General features: G+C 32.0%; 1 protein-coding gene across 4 annotated transcripts in view; it reads right to left on the bottom strand.

Annotated features, from left to right (window-relative positions):
* The window catches only part of LOC126733763 (protogenin-like), a 125306-nt gene that overhangs the window by 24163 nt on the left and 83571 nt on the right, over nucleotides 1-17572 (bottom strand). The window contains exons 18-21 of one of the 4 annotated variants that reach the window (XR_007659859.1): nucleotides 11665-11769; nucleotides 11254-11607; nucleotides 9281-11184; nucleotides 580-8226 (exon numbers count right to left, since the gene is read on the bottom strand). Coding sequence is in view for 1 of the 4 variants with exons in the window: in XM_050437159.1 (XP_050293116.1) it covers nucleotides 11329-11607; nucleotides 11665-11769 (384 nt within the window). In the remaining 3 variants the exon portion in view is untranslated. Of the gene's footprint in view, nucleotides 1-579; nucleotides 11185-11253; nucleotides 11608-11664; nucleotides 11770-17572 lie in introns of those variants that run through there. The other 3 variants (XR_007659858.1, XM_050437159.1, XR_007659857.1) reach the window with 3 other exon arrangements.

The raw sequence follows: 17572 nt of genomic DNA, 5'->3' as shown, positions 1-17572 counted from the left end.
AACAAACCTAAGACTACAACTAGACGATAATAAGTGTATTACTTTGGAATAGAAGTTAAAACCCTATAAGCTAATTTAATAAATTAAAATATGTAACAGTTTTTAGGTAACTTGAAGGACATTTTAATAAGTTAAGAGGTGTGCAGGAAAAACAGATATACGCGTGTGTGTATGATGCTGAATGTTTATTTAATAAGAAACAAACGTTACGCTAAAAAAATATCGCTGTATTTTGATAGCGGCACGGTTGCGCTCTATAGAAAATAAAAATAAAACTTAACGTGTATAATAAATAAAATTATTAACCAGAGAAAATAAATATATACTTTACATATAAAACGTATTATAAAATGAACTATTGCTTTCTTTTTTTTTGTACATTAAATGGGAATTAAAAACGGAATGTCAACGGGTTTATTGAGTGTAAAACGGTTTTTGGTTTTGTTAACTTATAACCTACAATAAGAGGTGCACATTTTAAGCCTATACTAGGAGAGGTAGTCAATTGGGTGTATTTTATACTGTAGTTTTTGTTTATTTGCAAATTAATGCAAATTTATTGTATCTATTTTTAAAGTAAAGATGTGGCAATTTAAGTTTCTCCAGTAGGTTTTAAAAAAAATTGAGTGCAGTAACTGATACCTCAAAAAATACAATTAAATTCTTCTTGATGCAGACTGATCTTCTGATTTTGATAGTGGCTTATTTTTAAGGTACATATTATTAGTTTATACTACTATAAACAACCCCTTCTAGACAGGCTTAAAATTCATTAATAAAACTCAGAAACTTTAACATAAAATAATATGGGAATGTGTATGTCTTGAGGTAAACTGCTACTAATCCACCAAACCCTAAAGTTCGGCCTAAGAAAACCGTATCTTTTTTATTAAACTAACATCTATGTACTTACACACTCTTTTCTATTAATAAAGTATTGTTATTTGAGCATTTTGTTTCAATTTTCTTCCTTTTTTTACTCAAAACTTTTTTTTTGAGATTGTATTCAAACTAAAAAAAAAACTGGTGAAATTATAATATAAATAGTACAACTGTGCATAACATAGGAACTAAAAAGAAAAAAACGTTGTGGTATGTAACGAAGCGAAACAATCCCAAGGCTTCAATTAATAATATTCGAATACAATCTAAAACGATATAATAATATTATATATATGTATATACACACAAATAAATATAAATAACTAAATCGTTGTCAAAAAACGTTAATATTAAGTATTATTTTGTACATTATAAAGGCACACCATAGGTGTTATCGAACAAAAATGTTTCTTTTTTTTTTTTTAATATCATATTGTAAAAATTCCTACTTTTCAGTCTAGAAATTGACGGTATCGAGAGCTGAAATTTCGTAGTAGGAACTGCTTTTGTTTGTGGCTTTTTTTTTTTAATTTTTAGGCGGGCAAAAGGCACTTCTCGACTGTCCTAATAATTCAGATATGTACCTCATGTACCAGATATTAATAATTCATTTCTAATTCACACCGACAAAGGACTTTTGACCTACCTAAAACCTCCTGTATATCTTTGGGTAATCGAGGGGGAGGGGGAGTACATCTACAAAATACAATACCATTGTAAATACTACACAGATATCTGAACACATAACGTTCAAAAAACACTGACAAACAGCGACGCCTATATAATAATAAATATGGTAACGTTTATAATTTTTTTTTTCATTTTGAACAATCAACACCGCTTTTTTTTCTCTCTTATTATAACTAGAATAGTATTTTAATAGGTTCAGAGGTGGTGGTATATCGACTTTGAGGCAAATATGTCATTCAAATTTTCAGTCGTTCATAAATAAACTATAGTAGAGCAAGACATTATTTATCACTTTGCATTTTATAACCATTTTTGTTTAATACATCAGGACTTCTTGAAATTGTAAAAAATAGCACCAAAATGCCCCAAAATACTACACAGACGAGGAAGAAAGCCCAAATTCCGGGAATAAATTAAAGTTTCCCTAATAGTGTGGAAGACATACAAAATGACCTTAAAAGGGCTGAAATATATTAAAAAATATAGGAAAATGTAGAAAAGAACATTGGCATTCCTGGAAGAAAGGAAGTTATATAAAATGGAAAATGGGTCCAAAAGCCTGGAATTTATAAGAAATAAATTCAAAACTTCAGGAATTGGAGTAACTGTAGTAATTCGCTTGAAATGAAATAACCTCTTCAGTTCACACGTCCAGCCCGCTGTACATTTTTCAAAATATATTAGTACGGGCTCACGACGACTTAACGTGATTTGGAGCCCGCCGTGCAGCGGACTGGACGTGCATACAGATTGTTCGGCTTTTGATTTTGTGCAGTATTTTGGACGTCGCGTCGGGACTGTATTTAGTTCAAGTTTTTACTTTTTACCCAAAAATTTTAAATTTTATTGTTGTTATTATTTCGTTTTTTTTTAAGATGGTATGCAACCACTGACGGATAAAGATGTTGAAGAGATTCTAAATGACAGTGACTTCTACGTGAGCGATGATGATGAGGAAATCACCACCGAAAACAGTGAATCAATTAAGGCAAATGATAATGAAGACGACGAGCCGGCGCCGGCAGACGCAGATTCGGTTTCTGATACCATTGAAGAGGAGTCTGATGACGATAATGTTCCCTTATCCAGAATAAAAGAGCAGGTTCTCCAGGAGCAAATAAAAAATAAAACCGCAGAAGTAAAATGGAAAAGAAATGTTTTTGAAAGTCGAGAAGATGTCTACCTTGATCCGGAATGGCAGTTACAAGATGATCATGAGTATGGGACACCCCTGAACTATTTTTATGAATACCTTCCAGATTATTTTTGGGAAAATTTATCAGAACAGAAGAAAGTAATATTCGTGCCATGCAAGCAAATGAAAAAAAAAACACTAAAGGCAACAGCCAAAGAATATCGAATGTTGACTGGAATACATATTTTAATGAGCATTTTTGGACTTCCACGGCTTCGGTTGTATTTTATGAAGGGAATTGAAATATCTTGCATTACTCAGCTACCTAGAGACCGTATTTTTAAATTAAGAAATTTTCTACATGTTGTTAGCAATCTTAGTGTTTCAAATGAGGTAAAGCAGTCAAATCGGCTATGGATAGTTCAACCTATCATCGATGCGATTCGTAAAAAGTGTATTACTTTACCAAAGAGCAAAGAATTGAGCATCGACGAGCAGATGATCCCCTTCACAGGCACTACTGCTCTCCGACGTTAAAAACAAGCCAAATGCAGTAGGACTCAAAAATTTTGTTTTAGCTACACCTTCCGGACTGGTTTCAGATTTTATGATTTATCAAGGTGCAAAAACTTGGCCAGATGGTTCTCCCGATCAAAATTTAGGAATAGGTGGATCGGTTGTAAAGAAGCTTTCAGAAGATTTGTCGCCAGGGCACATAATTTATTTTGATCGTTACTTTACTTCAGTCAAGCTACTGGATCATTTACAAAAAAAGGAATTTTGGGAACAGGGACAATTATGAACAACAGAATTCCGCGAGATCTTAGGAGCAAAATAAAAAATGATAAAGAGCTCCTCTCGAATGGCCGTGGTTCTTTTGACGAGTTTATGCGAGAAGACAAAAAAATGACCATTCTGAAATGGATGGACAATAGATCAGTAACAATGGCATCAACATCTTCAGGCTCTGCGCCAGTAGAGAAGTACGAAGATGGGACAAGAAAAATAATAAGTACCTTCTTGTTTCATGTCCAAAGTCTGTCACTAGTTACAACCATTCTATGGGAGGAGTGGACATGTGTGATAGACTAATATCTTACTATCGCATTTGTATGCGAACAAAAAAATGGCCGGTAAGAGTTTTCTAGCATTTTGTGGACTTGGCAATTACAAATTCGTGGGTTGAATACCGCCAAAACTACTTCGCTCGTGGAAATAGAAAAAACTCTATCATGGATTTACTTGAATTTAAACTGTATATCGGGAAATCTCTTCCCTTGGGGCACAAGCAAAAGGTTTTCAAGATCTAACTACTTCATTAGATGAAGAAACAAGTCAACCTGCTAAAAAATGCAAGAAGTCGGAGATGCCACCAAAAGATGTCAGGACCACTGGTAATGAACATCTTCCAATATGCAGTGTTAATAACAAAAATTCCAACAACAAAAGAAAACAAGATTTTTTTGTGTGAAATGTAAGCTTTATTTATGCATTTCTCCAGAGAGGCAATGTTTTTTTGAGTTTCATAATTAGAGACTTAAGTCCAATTGTCCAAAATACTGGACATGTCATATTTTTTTCTGTAGTATTTTTTTTTTGTAAATTTTTTTTTAAAATCCTAATAAACCTATTTTATTAAAAGTTTCACAAAAAAAAAGTAAAACAATTCCTTGGGACTGAAGAGGTTAAATAAAGGTAAAAATTACTCCTAAAATCTTAATATGACTTAAAAAACACATGGAAGAAAAACGATTAATTCAACTGCTTTGAATATTAAGAAAAGAACTTCAGATGCCTGGAATAAATTCAGGAAACGCCTTGAATATTCCTGGAAAACACACGAGATAGTATAAAAGTCTGCATGACCCCTAAAGGCTTCTTTCGAATATTCAAAAGACCTTTTGGAATGATGATGAGTTGCAGTGATTTGTTCCAGGTATCATTTATGTTATCCAGGCAACTGGAAAATTTAGTATTTCTTCCAGGCAGTTGGATTGATTCCTTGTTTAGTCCAGGCAGTACATTGAAAAGCTGCAAGAATTTTCATAACAAAATGATTTGTTTGTTTAATATGTAACCTATTTAATTAGACAATATGTGACGTGTGAACGCTGCATTTATAGTGTTATCTCGTCTCTCTTCCTCTTCTTTTTTTAAGCCTTGTTTTCTTTCGATCTCTCTTTCTGTTCTATTTCTCTCTTTCTCCCTGTTTATTTTGTAAATAGATTCTTATACATATGATTATAAAAAAAAATCAAAAATAAATAAACAGCTCACTTCGTAGCTTCAACAGCCCCTTCTTAATTTATAGGATGCTGAAAAGTAGGCCATTTAATCCCATAATTATATTATTATCATTTACAGCAATGTACATCTTGAATTGTTAATTGTATTGGGAATTAATAAACGTTATTATTATTATTATTTAAGACTCACTTTTTTAACAATGAATTGTAATGATTTCTTCCTGGAAATTGCGGTATTTATTGTATACAGGACGTTACTGATCCTTAGGTCATTTTAACAATAAAAGTTCAATTAAAGCTGTGTCTTCTTAATTTTTGAACTTTCTTACATTTGTTTGAGAAATTTAGCACATACCCGTTGTGAGTATCTACAGCCATTTTTTCATGTAAGAGATTTTTAAACTTTAGCCTGTGGTGTCCGTACGGGAACGTTGACTTGATATTTTTGAAAAATATTATGTACGCCATTGCTTTTCCGTAAAATAACAAATATCTTCATAACCCCCATTCAGTTTTTGAAGCAAATTTGATTTTTTGAATTTTTTCGTCAATTTATTACTTGAAAAAATTATTAAATTTATTTATTTAATAATTTTTTCATTATTTTGCCATTAAAATATAACAAATCTAATTCAAGAAGTTCTAGGTGTACTTAAACGATTAGGTTACTTTTTTTAAGATGAACACTGTAGCTCAAAAGTTAAGGAATTTTGGACATATCTTTATTTGACTTTTCTTCTAGATCTTATTTTGTAACACCCCGTATATTTTTAATATATAAAAAACGACCTTACATGCCTGGAATTGAGAATGTTAATAATGGGGCGCCTCCCCCATTTAATCGAGAGAAAGTATGCATGGAAATCAGTCTTCACTAGTAAAGGCAATAGGTGCCCAAATATATAAAACATTGAACCTGGAAAAAGTAGAATCCTGGAAGAAAAAACGATATAACTTCACAGGAACAAAATGGATAATCGCTCCAAAAGCCTGGAATTTATAAGAAATTAATTTAAAAGTCCAGGGATAGTAGTAGCTTTAATAATTCACTTAAAATGCGTTAAAAATTATTCCAAAAGTCTGTTAGCAATAAAAAATGAATTGTACTGCTCTCAATATTAGAAAAAGGACTTCGTATGCCTGGAATCATTGAGGGAACACTTCTGAAAGCCTTGAATACATTGAAAATGCCTTGAAGATTTACGAAATAATGCTAGAAATGTGAAAGAACTTTTTTGGAATGTCCACAAGACCTAATAGAAAGATAAGTGAGTTGTAGTGATTTCTTCCAGGAAGTTGGACTGATTTCTCGTTGCATTCAGGCAGTTTACTAAAAAACTAAAAAATGCAAGAATTTTCACACTAAAATGGTTTAAAAAGTTCACTTTTTCAACACTGTCTGGAATAATGCATTGTACTGATTTTTTCCAGGAGATTGCAGTACTTATTTTATACAGGGCGTTACGGAATAAGAAAGAAAAGCTCAAATAAAGCTATGGCCTAAAATCTCTAATTTTTAAGTCAGAGCTTACGAGTTTTCATCCAGGAAATTGTGGTATGTTTTCTAATATCCACACAAATGGAAACTATATTATTTCTTCCAGGCAATTGAAGTAATTTTTGGTTTCGTCCAGGCATGTTCATTGATTTTTTACAATTCTGCCGTCCAAAGCATAAAAGTGGTTAATTCACTTTTTTGTTAAAATTGAGTATATCAATGGTTTATATGAAATTCTACCAGTCACTATTCTTTTTATTTTATAAAACAAGTATAGTTTGTTAATAGTGTCAATGCAAAGTTTACTATGAGTTTTAATCAATCAATATCAATGCAAGTTTAGCATGAGAGAATTAATACAAAACAAAATAACAAAACCTAAACTGGCAGAATTTATTCTATTATTCAAGAATATGAAAGTTTCCTATTAATTGCCTAGGCTAAATACTTACGAAATTGCCTCAAAAGCCTGGAATATATTAAAAAATTACCCTATATGCCTGGAATTGAGAATTTTAATAAAGGGAAGACGTCACCATTTAATCAAGACAAAGTATGCAAGAAAATCGGCCTTGACTAGCCAAGACAATTGGGCTGGTACACATCAAAGCAGAGTTAGAGTTAATTACATAAAATCTTTCTGCTAGTAATAATTTTTTTAATAATTAGCATTGGGTCGAGAAACGATGCAAAATTGACCCTCCAGAACAAAACGAGGAAGAAGTGGCTTTGAATACCTGGAAAATTCCAAAATAATGTCAAGCGGGTTGACAGGAAAAATCTTGACAAACCAGGAAGAAAATTGAAAATCCTGGAATTACCTTAAAATTTACCCTTCAGTAAAAAATGACCCCCAAAGTGTGAAATATATAGAAAATGCCTGGAAGATACACCATATTACTCTATAAGCCTGCATAACATAAAAAATAGCTTTTAAAGGCTGGAATGATGTAAAAACTATCTGGAAGATGTAAAATGGGACTTCGAATGCCTAGACCAAATAACAACAGCAATTGCGGTTTGATTTCTATTAGACAACTGGAAACTTAATTATTTCTTCCAGGCAGTTGATGGAATTTTTAGTTTTGGCCAGGCATGTTTATTGAAAAAATGGATAAATCACCAATTTTTACAATTTTGCCCTCCAAAGCATAGAAGTCTTTGTACATCAACTGATTCTTTATGGAATCCTACAAGTCACTATTCTTTTTATTTTACCAAAATCAGTATTGTTTCTTAATAATATCAATGCATGAAAGAATTAATACAAAATAAAAAACCAGAACTTGATTTTTTCGTATATAACTTAATTGTAGTAAGCCACTTTGATGCTGAATGGCAGAATTGAGTGATTCCGAAATTTAACTTTTTCCAACTAATACTATTTGAAACATGAACTGTAATGATTCATTCCAGGACCTGGCAGAATTTATTCTATTATTCAGGACTATGAAAGTTTCCTATTACTTTGCCTAGGATAAATACTTACGAAATTGCCTCAAAAGCCTGGAATATATTAAAAAATTACCCTATATGCCTGGAATTGAGAATTTTAATAAAGGGAAGACGTCACCATTTAATCAAGACAAAGTATGCAAGGAAATCGGCCTTGACTACCAAGACAATTGGGCTGAAACACATCAAAGCAGAGTTAGAGTTAATTACATAAAATCTTTCTGCTAGTAATGATATTTTTTTAATAATTAGCATTGGGTCAAGAAACGATGCAAAATTGACCCTCCAGAACAAAACGAGGAAGAAGTGGCTTTGAATACCTGGAAAATTCTAAAATAATGTCAAGCGGGTTGACAGGAAAACTCTTGACAAACCAGGAAGAAAATTGAAAATCCTGAAATTAATTTAAAATTTACCCTTCAGTTATTAAAAGGTGTAAAAAATGACCTCCAAAGTGTGGAATATATAGAAAATGCCTGGAAGATACACCATATTACTCTATAAGCCTGCATAACATAAAAAATAGCTTTTAAACGCTGGAATGATGTAAAAACTATCTGGAAGATGTAAAATGGGACTTCGAATGCCTAGACCAAATAACAACAGCAATCGCGGTTTGATTTCTATTAGACAACTGGAAACTTAATTATTTCTTCCAGGCAGTTGATGGAATTTTTAGTTTTATGTAGGCATGTTTATTGAAAAAATGGATAAATCACCAATTTTTACAATTTTGCCCTCCAAAGCATAGAAGTCTTTGTACATCAACTGATTCTTTATGGAATCCTACAAGTCACTATTCTTTTTATTTTACCAAAATCAGTATTGTTTCTTAATAATATCAATGCATGAAAGAATTAATACAAAATAAAAAACCAGAACTTGATTTTTTCGTATATAACTTAATTGTAGTAAGCCACTTTGATGCTTTGTATGGCAGAATTGAGTGATTCCGAAATTTAACTTTTTCCAACTAATACTATTTGAAACATGAACTGTAATGATTCATTCCAGGACCTGGCAGAATTTATTCTATTATTCAGGACTATGAAAGTTTCCTATTACTTTGCCTAGGATAAATACTTACGAAATTGCCTCAAAAGCCTGGAATATATTAAAAAATTACCCTATATGCCTGGAATTGAGAATTTTAATAAAGGGAAGACGTCACCATTTAATCAAGACAAAGTATGCAAGGAAATCGGCCTTGACTACCAAGACAATTGGGCTGAAACACATCAAAGCAGAGTTAGAGTTAATTACATAAAATCTTTCTGCTAGTAATGATAATTTTTTTGGTAATTAGCATTGGGTCGAGAAACGATGCAAAATTGACCCTCCAGAACAAAACGAGGAAGAAGTGGCTTTGAATACCTGGAAAATTCCAAAATAATGTCAAGCGGGTTGACAGGAAAACTCTTGACAAACCAGGAAGAAAATTGAAAATCCTGGAATTACCTTAAAATTTACCCTTCAGTAAAAAATGACCCCCAAAGTGTGAAATATATAGAAAATGCCTGGAAGATACACCATATTACTCTATAAGCCTGCATAACATAAAAAATAGCTTTTAAACGCTGGAATGATGTAAAAACTATCTGGAAGATGTAAAATGGGACTTCGAATGCCTAGACCAAATAACAACAGCAATCGCGGTTTGATTTCTATTAGACAACTGGAAACTTAATAATTTCTTCCAGGCAGTTGATGGAATTTTTAGTTTTGGCCAGGCATGTTTATTGAAAAAATGGATAAATCACCAATTTTTACAATTTTGCCCTCCAAAGCATAGAAGTCTTTGTACATCAACTGATTCTTTATGGAATCCTACAAGTCACTATTCTTTTTATTTTACCAAAATCAGTATTGTTTCTTAATAATATCAATGCATGAAAGAATTAATACAAAATAAAAAACCAGAACTTGATTTTTTCGTATATAACTTAATTGTAGTAAGCCACTTTGATGCTTTGTACGGCAGAATTGGACGATGTCGAAATTGAACTTTTTTCAACTAATACTATCTGAAACAAAGACCTGGCAGAATTTATTCTATTATTCAGGAATATGGAAGTTTTCTATTACTTTGCCCAGGCTAAATACTTACAAAATTGTCTCAAGAGCCTGGAATATATTAAAAAATTACCCTATATGCCTAGAATTGAGAATAAGGGGCGCATTCATTATTTAATCAAGACAAAGTATACAAGTAAATCGGTCGCGACTAGTCAAGCAATTAAGCAGAGTTACAGTACTTACATGAAAGCTTTCCACTAGAAACGAGAACTTTTTGATAATATGGAGCCTTCGCCATTGGGTTAAGAAACGATTAACAGTTTAAAAAGAAGAAGTGGCTTTAAATGCCTGGAAGTTACTACCAATGCCTAGAAAATTACAAAATAACGTTCATAAACCAAGAAGAAACAAACCTATTGTATATTACAGGAAACCAAGAAAAGACAATCGATTTTTTGAGAAAAATTGTTATAACCCATCTAGAGCTTTACACATATTTATCTTTTTTTGATTAATACACGAGGAATTTATAAAATTAATTTTGTCCTGGTATTTTTCAAATTTACTAGAAGGATGTTAACGAATCTGCAATTATTTTGCACTCTATGATGTTTTGACAAAAACCTAGATGTTTGACATATTTTCCCCAGAATCTATATACAGGGTTATAAATTATATTTTGATACCATTAAAAACTGTAAAAAAAAAATGTTAAGGCATTAAAAAAAATTATGTCTGTCCGGTATAATAAATATTCCATATAACTTATATTCGAGAATTGGTATAATATGGATTGCTCTTGGACATAATAGTAAATTGCGATTCCCCACATAAGGATGCTCGGTATTTGTCGTTTTAAGGGCTCTTAGTATGATTGTCCACATTTTTCATGCCTAGAATACATTACAATTCTCATATACAATGGTTAAATAAATATTCTTCTATAGGGCATCAAAATATAATAAACAACCCTCTCACTCACTCCACCTAATAACAACACTTAACAAATACCCTCACGCACTCACTCACACACACACACCAATACAAACAACTCTCGAATTAAATCTTAAACTATACAAAATGTTACTAAGTGTATATGTTATAAAGGTCAGGTACAATTTTATTTCATAAATCTTTTAAACTCGAATTAGCTGTTAAAACCCAGTTAATGAGATTCTCTGTTGCTTTGTGTTTTAAGTATACTCCGGTCGATAATCTGGCACCGTCGTTCTATGGAATGTTACGATTACAATGTGTAAATACTGTAAAATAGAAAAAAATCGGTGCCAGACCGATATACGAAAAAGAAAATAAAAAACGGCAATACGCACACTTCGTTGCTGGTTCCGATGATCGCTCACCTATTTCGAATCAGACCCGTCTCTCCTATCTCTGATTGATCTCTTTTAACCGTTAGGTTCCAATAACGGGCTGAGTCTCCTACTGGTAGCGGAATCGTCCAGGAAAGTGATCTGGGTGGTGTTCAACGAGGCGTCTTTGGATTTGGAACAGGGGGAGGCGTACGGTGACCCTTTGTTGTTGAACTTTTTCGCGTCGAAAAGTTTGTAAAACTCTTGGAATCTCGAGGTTTTCAGGTTGGAATTGGAGTCTTCCTCGTAGCGGCGTAGAAGTGGCTCCGATTTGTTTTTCGACAGGTTGTTTCCGTTACATTCGATAGCGTAAAACTGAAATTAAAACGGAAATTAATTGCGTGAAACGACGACGGGTTGAGGTTTATTTACTTGAGGGTTTTCTGTTATGTGCACGTGTCCGGTTAATGCGTGTCCGTTCGCTCCGTGGTGCTTGTGAGAACCGTTCATGTACCCGTTCGGTAAGTTGGAGGCTCCCTAAAAGGTATTTAGTATAAATTGTTATTGTCAGATAAAGAGTAGCCAATGGCAATAAGCTAATATATTTTTTTTTTAATTATGGATGAATAACCTCATTTAAAGGTCTGGAATTGTAAAAAAATAAATCTATTCATCGGAATTGGGACCTAATTAACTCATCTTACTGCCTGAAATCCACATTCCAGGTAATCCACACACTATTTAGGACATTAAACGGTGATATAGAAAATAATGGAAAAGTCGAATTCTCATTTATATATCCCTATCTCAGTTTCAAAATTAGAAGAGGATTAAATTAAAGTGATGTTTTTCGAGTATAATTAGACACTTTACGCCAGAAAAACAATATTTCCAGTCGATCCAAACACTACTAAGAAAATTAAACGATGATATAGAAAATAGTGGAAAAGTCGAATTCTCATTTATATATCCCTATCTCAGTTTGAAAATTAGAAGAGGATGGGAATAAAGTGATGTTTTTCGAGTATAATTAGACACTTTACGCCAGAAAAACACTATTTCCAGTCAATCCAAACACTATTAAGAGAATTAAACCATGATATCGAAAATAGTGGAAAAGTCGAATTCTCATTTATATATCCCTATCTCAGTTTACAAATTAGAAGAGGATGGGAATAAAGTGATATTTTTCGAGTATAATTAGACACTTTACGCCAGAAAAACACTATGTCCAGTCGATCCAAACACTATTAAGAGAATTAAACGATGATATAGAAAAATAGTGGAAAAGTCGAATTCTCATTTATATATCCCTATCTCAGTTTGAAAATTAGAAGAGGATGGGAATAAAGTGATGTTTTTCGAGTATAATTAGACACTTTACGCCAGAAAAACACTATTTCCAGTCGATCCAAACACTATTAAAAGAATTAAACGATGATATAGAAAATAGTGGAAAAGTCGAATTCTCATTTATATATCCCTATCTCAGTTTGAAAATTAGAAGAGGATGGGAATAAAGTGATGTTTTTCGAGTATAATTAGACACTTTACGCCAGAAAAACACTATTTCCAGTCAATCCAAACACTATTAAGAGAATTAAACCATGATATCGAAAATAGTGGGAAAAGTCGAATTCTCATTTATATATCCCTATCTCAGTTTACAAATTAGAAGAGGATGGGAATAAAGTGATATTTTTCGAGTATAATTAGACACTTTACGCCAGAAAAACACTATGTCCAGTCGATCCAAACACTATTAAGAGAATTAAACGATGATATAGAAAAATAGTGGAAAAGTCGAATTCTCATTTATATATCCCTATCTCAGTTTGAAAATTAGAAGAGGATGGGAATAAAGTGATGTTTTTCGAGTATAATTAGACACTTTACGCCAGAAAAACACTATTTCCAGTCGATCCAAACACTATTAAAAGAATTAAACGATGATATAGAAAAATAGTGGAAAAGTCGAATTCTCATTTATATATCCCTATCTCAGTTTACAAATTAGAAGAGGATGGGAATAAAGTGATATTTTTCGAGTATAATTAGACACTTTACGCCAGAAAAACACTATTTCGAGTCGATCCAAACACTATTAAGAGAATTAAACGATGATATAGAAAATAGTGGAAAAGTCGAATTCTCATTTATATATCCCTATCTCAGTTTGAAAATTAGAAGAGGATGGGAATAAAGTGATGTTTTTCGAGTATAATTAGACACTTTACGCCAGAAAAACACTATTTCCAGTCGATCCAAACACTATTAAAAGAATTAAACGATGATATAGAAAAATAGTGGAAAAGTCGAATTCTCATTTATATATCCCTATCTCAGTTTGAAAAGTAGAAGAGGATGGGAATAAAGTGATGTTTTTCGAGTATAATTAGACACTTTACGCCAGAAAAACACTATTTCGAGTCGATCCAAACACTATTAAGAGAATTAAACGATGATATAGAAAATAGTGGAAAAGTCGAATTCTCATTTATATATCCCTATCTCAGTTTGAAAATTAGAAGAGGATGGGAATAAAGTGATGTTTTTCGAGTATAATTAGACACTTTACGCCAGAAAAACACTATTTCGAGTCGATCCAAACACTATTAAGAGAATTAAACCATGATATCGAAAATAGTGGAAAAGTCGAATTCTCATTTATATATCCCTATCTCAGTTTACAAATTAGAAGAGGATGGGAATAAAGTGATATTTTTCGAGTATAATTAGACACTTTACGCCAGAAAAAACACTATGTCCAGTCGATCCAAACACTATTAAGAGAATTAAACGATGATATAGAAAAATAGTGGAAAAGTCGAATTCTCATTTATATATCCCTATCTCAGTTTGAAAATTAGAAGAGGATGGGAATAAAGTGATGTTTTTCGAGTATAATTAGACACTTTACGCCAGAAAAACACTATTTCCAGTCGATCCAAACACTATTAAAAGAATTAAACGATGATATAGAAAAATAGTGGAAAAGTCGAATTCTCATTTATATATCCCTATCTCAGTTTGAAAAGTAGAAGAGGATGGGAATAAAGTGATGTTTTTCGAGTATAATTAGACACTTTACGCCAGAAAAACACTATTTCGAGTCGATCCAAACACTATTAAGAGAATTAAACGATGATATAGAAAATAGTGGAAAAGTCGAATTCTCATTTATATATCCCTATCTCAGTTTGAAAATTAGAAGAGGATTGAATTAAAGTGATGGTTTTCGAGTATAATTAGACACTTTACGCCAGAAAAACACTATTTCTAGTCGATCCAAACACTATTAAGAGAATTAAACGATGATATAGAAAAATAGTGGAAAAGTCGAATTCTCATTTATATATCCCTATCTCAGTTTGAAAATTAGAAGAGGATGGGAATAAAGTGATGTTTTTCGAGTATAATTAGACACTTTACGCCAGAAAAATACTATTTCCAGTCGATCCAAACACTATTAAGAGAATTAAACGATGATATAGAAAAATAGTGGAAAAGTCGAATTCTCATTTATATATCCCTATCTCAGTTTACAAATTAGAAGAGGATGGGAATAAAGTGATGTTTTTCGAGTATAATTAGACACTTTACGCCAGAAAAACACTATTTCCAGTCGATCCAAACACTATTAAGAGAATTAAACGATGATATAGAAAAATAGTGGAAAAGTCGCATTCTCATTTATATATCCCTATCTCAGTTTGAAAATTAGAAGAGAATGGGAATAAAGTGATGTTTTTCGAGTATAATTAGACACTTTACGCCAGAAAAATACTATTTCCAGTCGATCCAAACACTACTAAGAAAATTAAACGATGATATAGAAAATAGTGGAAAAGTCGAATTCTCATTTATATATCCCTATCTCAGTTTGAAAATTAGAAGAGGATGGGAATAAAGTGATGTTTTTTCGAGTATAATTAGACACTTTACGCCAGAAAAACACTATTTCCAGTCAATCCAAACACTATTAAGAGAATTAAACCATGATATCGAAAATAGTGGAAAAGTCGAATTCTCATTTATATATCCCTATCTCAGTTTACAAATTAGAAGAGGATGGGAATAAAGTGATATTTTTCGAGTATAATTAGACACTTTACGCCAGAAAAACACTATGTCCAGTCGATCCAAACACTATTAAGAGAATTAAACGATGATATAGAAAAATAGTGGAAAAGTCGAATTCTCATTTATATATCCCTATCTCAGTTACAAATTAGAAGAGGATGGGAATAAAGTGATGTTTTTAGAGTATAATTAAACACTTTACGCCAGAAAAACACTATTTCCAGTCGATCCAAACACTATTAAGAGAATTAAACGATGATATATAAAAATAGTGGAAAAGTCGAATTCTCATTTATATATCCCTATCTCAGTTTACAAATTAGAAGAGGATGGGAATAAAGTGATGTTTTTCGAGTATAATTAGACACTTTACGCCAGAAAAACACTATTTCCAGTCGATCCAAACACTATTAAGAGAATTAAACGATGATATAGAAAATAGTGGAAAAGTCGAATTCTCATTTATATATCCCTATCTCAGTTTGAAAATTAGAAGAGGATGGGAATAAAGTGATGTTTTTCGAGTATAATTAGACACTTTACGCCAGAAAAACACTATTTCCAGTCGATCCAAACACTATTAAAAGAATTAAACGATGATATAGAAAAATAGTGGAAAAGTCGAATTCTCATTTATATATCCCTATCTCAGTTTGAAAAGTAGAAGAGGGATGGGAATAAAGTGATGTTTTTCGAGTATAATTAGACACTTTACGCCAGAAAAACACTATTTCGAGTCGATCCAAACACTATTAAGAGAATTAAACGATGATATAGAAAATAGTGGAAAAGTCGAATTCTCATTTATATATCCCTATCTCAGTTTGAAAATTAGAAGAGGATGGGAATAAAGTGATGTTTTTCGAGTATAATTAGACACTTTACGCCAGAAAAACACTATTTCCAGTCGATCCAAACACTATTAAAAGAATTAAACGATGATATAGAAAAATAGTGGAAAAGTCGAATTCTCATTTATATATACCTATCTCAGTTTGAAAAGTAGAAGAGGATGGGAATAAAGTGATGTTTTTCGAGTATAATTAGACACTTTACGCCAGAAAAACACTATTTCGAGTCGATCCAAACACTATTAAGAGAATTAAACGATGATATAGAAAATAGTGGAAAAGTCGAATTCTCATTTATATATCCCTATCTCAGTTTGAAAATTAGAAGAGGATTGAATTAAAGTGATGGTTTTCGAGTATAATTAGACACTTTACGCCAGAAAAACACTATTTCTAGTCGATCCAAACACTATTAAGAGAATTAAACGATGATATAGAAAAATAGTGGAAAAGTCGAATTCTCATTTATATATCCCTATCTCAGTTTGAAAATTAGAAGAGGATGGGAATAAAGTGATGTTTTTCGAGTATAATTAGACACTTTACGCCAGAAAAACACTATTTCCAGTCGATCCAAACACTATTAAGAGAATAAAACGATGATATAGAAAAATAGTGGAAAAGTCGCATTCTCATTTATATATCCCTATCTCAGTTTGAAAATTAGAAGAGAATGGGAATAAAGTGATGTTTTTTCGAGTATAATTAGACACTTTACGCCAGAAAAACACTATTTCCAGTCGATCCAAACACTATTAAGAGAATTAAACGATGATATAGAAAATAGTGGAAAAGTCCGAATTCTCATTTATATATCCCTATCTCAGTTTGAAAATTAGAAGAGGATGGGAATAAAGTGATGTTTTTCGAGTATAATTAGACACTTTACGCCAGAAAAACACTATTTCCAGTCGATCCAAACACTATTAAGAGAATTAAACGATGATATAGAAAAATAGTGGAAAAGTCGAATTCTCATTTATATATCCCTATCTCAGTTTGAAAATTAGAAGAGGATGGGAATAAAGTGATGTTTTTCGAGTATAATTAGACACTTTACGCCAGAAAAATACTATTTCCAGTCGATCCAAACACTATTAAGAGAATTAAACGATGATATAGAAAAATAGTGGAAAAGTCGAATTCTCATTTATATATCCCTATCTCAGTTTACAAATTAGAAGAGGATGGGAATAAAGTGATGTTTTTCGAGTATAATTAGACACTTTACGCCAGAAAAACACTATTTCCAGTCGATCCAAACACTATTAAGAGAATTAAACGATGATATAGAAAAATAGTGGAAAAGTCGAATTCTCATTTATATATCCCTATCTCAGTTTGAAAATTAGAAGAGGATGGGAATAAAGTGATGTTTTTCGAGTATAATTACTCTCACGAGATGT

Source organism: Anthonomus grandis, chromosome 3 (genome assembly GCF_022605725.1).
Source record: "Anthonomus grandis grandis chromosome 3, icAntGran1.3, whole genome shotgun sequence".
Taxonomy (NCBI): Eukaryota; Metazoa; Arthropoda; class Insecta; order Coleoptera; family Curculionidae; genus Anthonomus; species Anthonomus grandis.
Note: the sequence above shows the minus strand (reverse complement) of the source record. Positions and strands in the feature narration are given on the sequence as shown.